The 1183-nt window shown below is 30.3% G+C and overlaps 1 protein-coding gene across 2 annotated transcripts in view; it reads left to right on the top strand.

Annotated features, from left to right (window-relative positions):
- LOC106871002 (uncharacterized) overlaps positions 1-1123 on the top strand; it is a 51340-nt gene extending 50217 nt beyond the window's left edge. For both annotated transcript variants that reach the window (XM_014917258.2, XM_014917265.2), the window contains one exon: positions 702-1123. In XM_014917258.2, coding sequence (XP_014772744.1) covers positions 702-852 — 151 coding nt within the window. In that variant the 3' untranslated portion in view covers positions 853-1123. The remainder of the gene's footprint in view (positions 1-701) is intronic.
- Positions 1124-1183: the final 60 nt, after the last annotated feature.

Here is a 1183-nt window from a genome sequence, read left to right as displayed (position 1 = left end):
ATATATTCTTGATACAGTCACAATATTTGAAGAAAGATTTTCTTTAATTAACTATATAAAAAAAATTCTGAAACCAGCAGAATTGCATGAACTTTTTGGAAGTTTTCCTACAGTGTCACATATATATATATATATCAGAGGTGACATCAGCGTCACTTAGGCTTATCACAGATTCTGCATAAGACACATGCCTGCTCAAAGAATTTCATGTTTTTCTGCAATATTTCTTGCCCCAAATGGAGCACTATGTCTTTCTCCATTTCCAAGTTAAGGGTTAAAATAAAACAACCCTGCAAAACAAATCTGATCTTTGCAAACAGACGCACAGAATAACAGTAATCAAATAACAACAGCGGAGTGCACAACAAACATCAGCAATCTGACTGTCACCTGTACTCATGACAAGAGATGCCAGTTAGTCTTTTACACCTACCAGTTGCTGGATAATTTTTCATTCCTTAAAGAATATTGTCGAATGGAGACTCTTCATAGATTGGAATTTGTCCCACTGGACCCTGACAAACTGTTCAGTACCTGCCAACATAGAACATGGACATTAACTGATAATGATTCGATCCAATTTTCAAACTATTCTACCAATTCACTTCCCTTGTGTTAACTAACGATATTTAAACTCTACTTAATTATAAACAAACCTAAATCTAAATATCTCTCTAACATATCTCTTCTTTTCCTTTCAGTTACATTCCACTCCACATCCGTGTACTGAATTACGAGATTATCTTGATAGGGCTGATAACAGCAATTTGGGTTACATATATGTCAGCTGAAAAAATTGTTTTGCAAACTTTCCATTCTCCATGTTGGCTTAGATTTAATCACACTGTCTAATATCATTTCCATATATATTTTTATATTTTCTTTTTAGGATTTTTTTTTTCTGGCCTTTTATATTTTGAAGTTACCAAAAGAAATTAAAAAAAAAAAAAAAAGAATCCGCTTCATAAAAAATAAAAAATATAAAATCCATAAAACATGGAGATATTCTGCTACTAAAATGAAAACAATTAATATCTAAAGATACTCATGTATCTGAAATTCTTCTAACAAAGAATATTTATTCTATAATCTTGAAAAGATAAACTGCTTATTATGTGTATATATTTGACATGACATTAACATATCTTCATTGATATAACAAACTATTAAATAATATATATAT

This window comes from Octopus bimaculoides, chromosome 2, assembly GCF_001194135.2.
Source record: "Octopus bimaculoides isolate UCB-OBI-ISO-001 chromosome 2, ASM119413v2, whole genome shotgun sequence".
Lineage (NCBI taxonomy): Eukaryota > Metazoa > Mollusca > Cephalopoda > Octopoda > Octopodidae > Octopus > Octopus bimaculoides.
The sequence above is the reverse complement of the archived record's forward strand: the minus strand, read 5'-3'. Positions and strand labels throughout refer to the sequence as shown.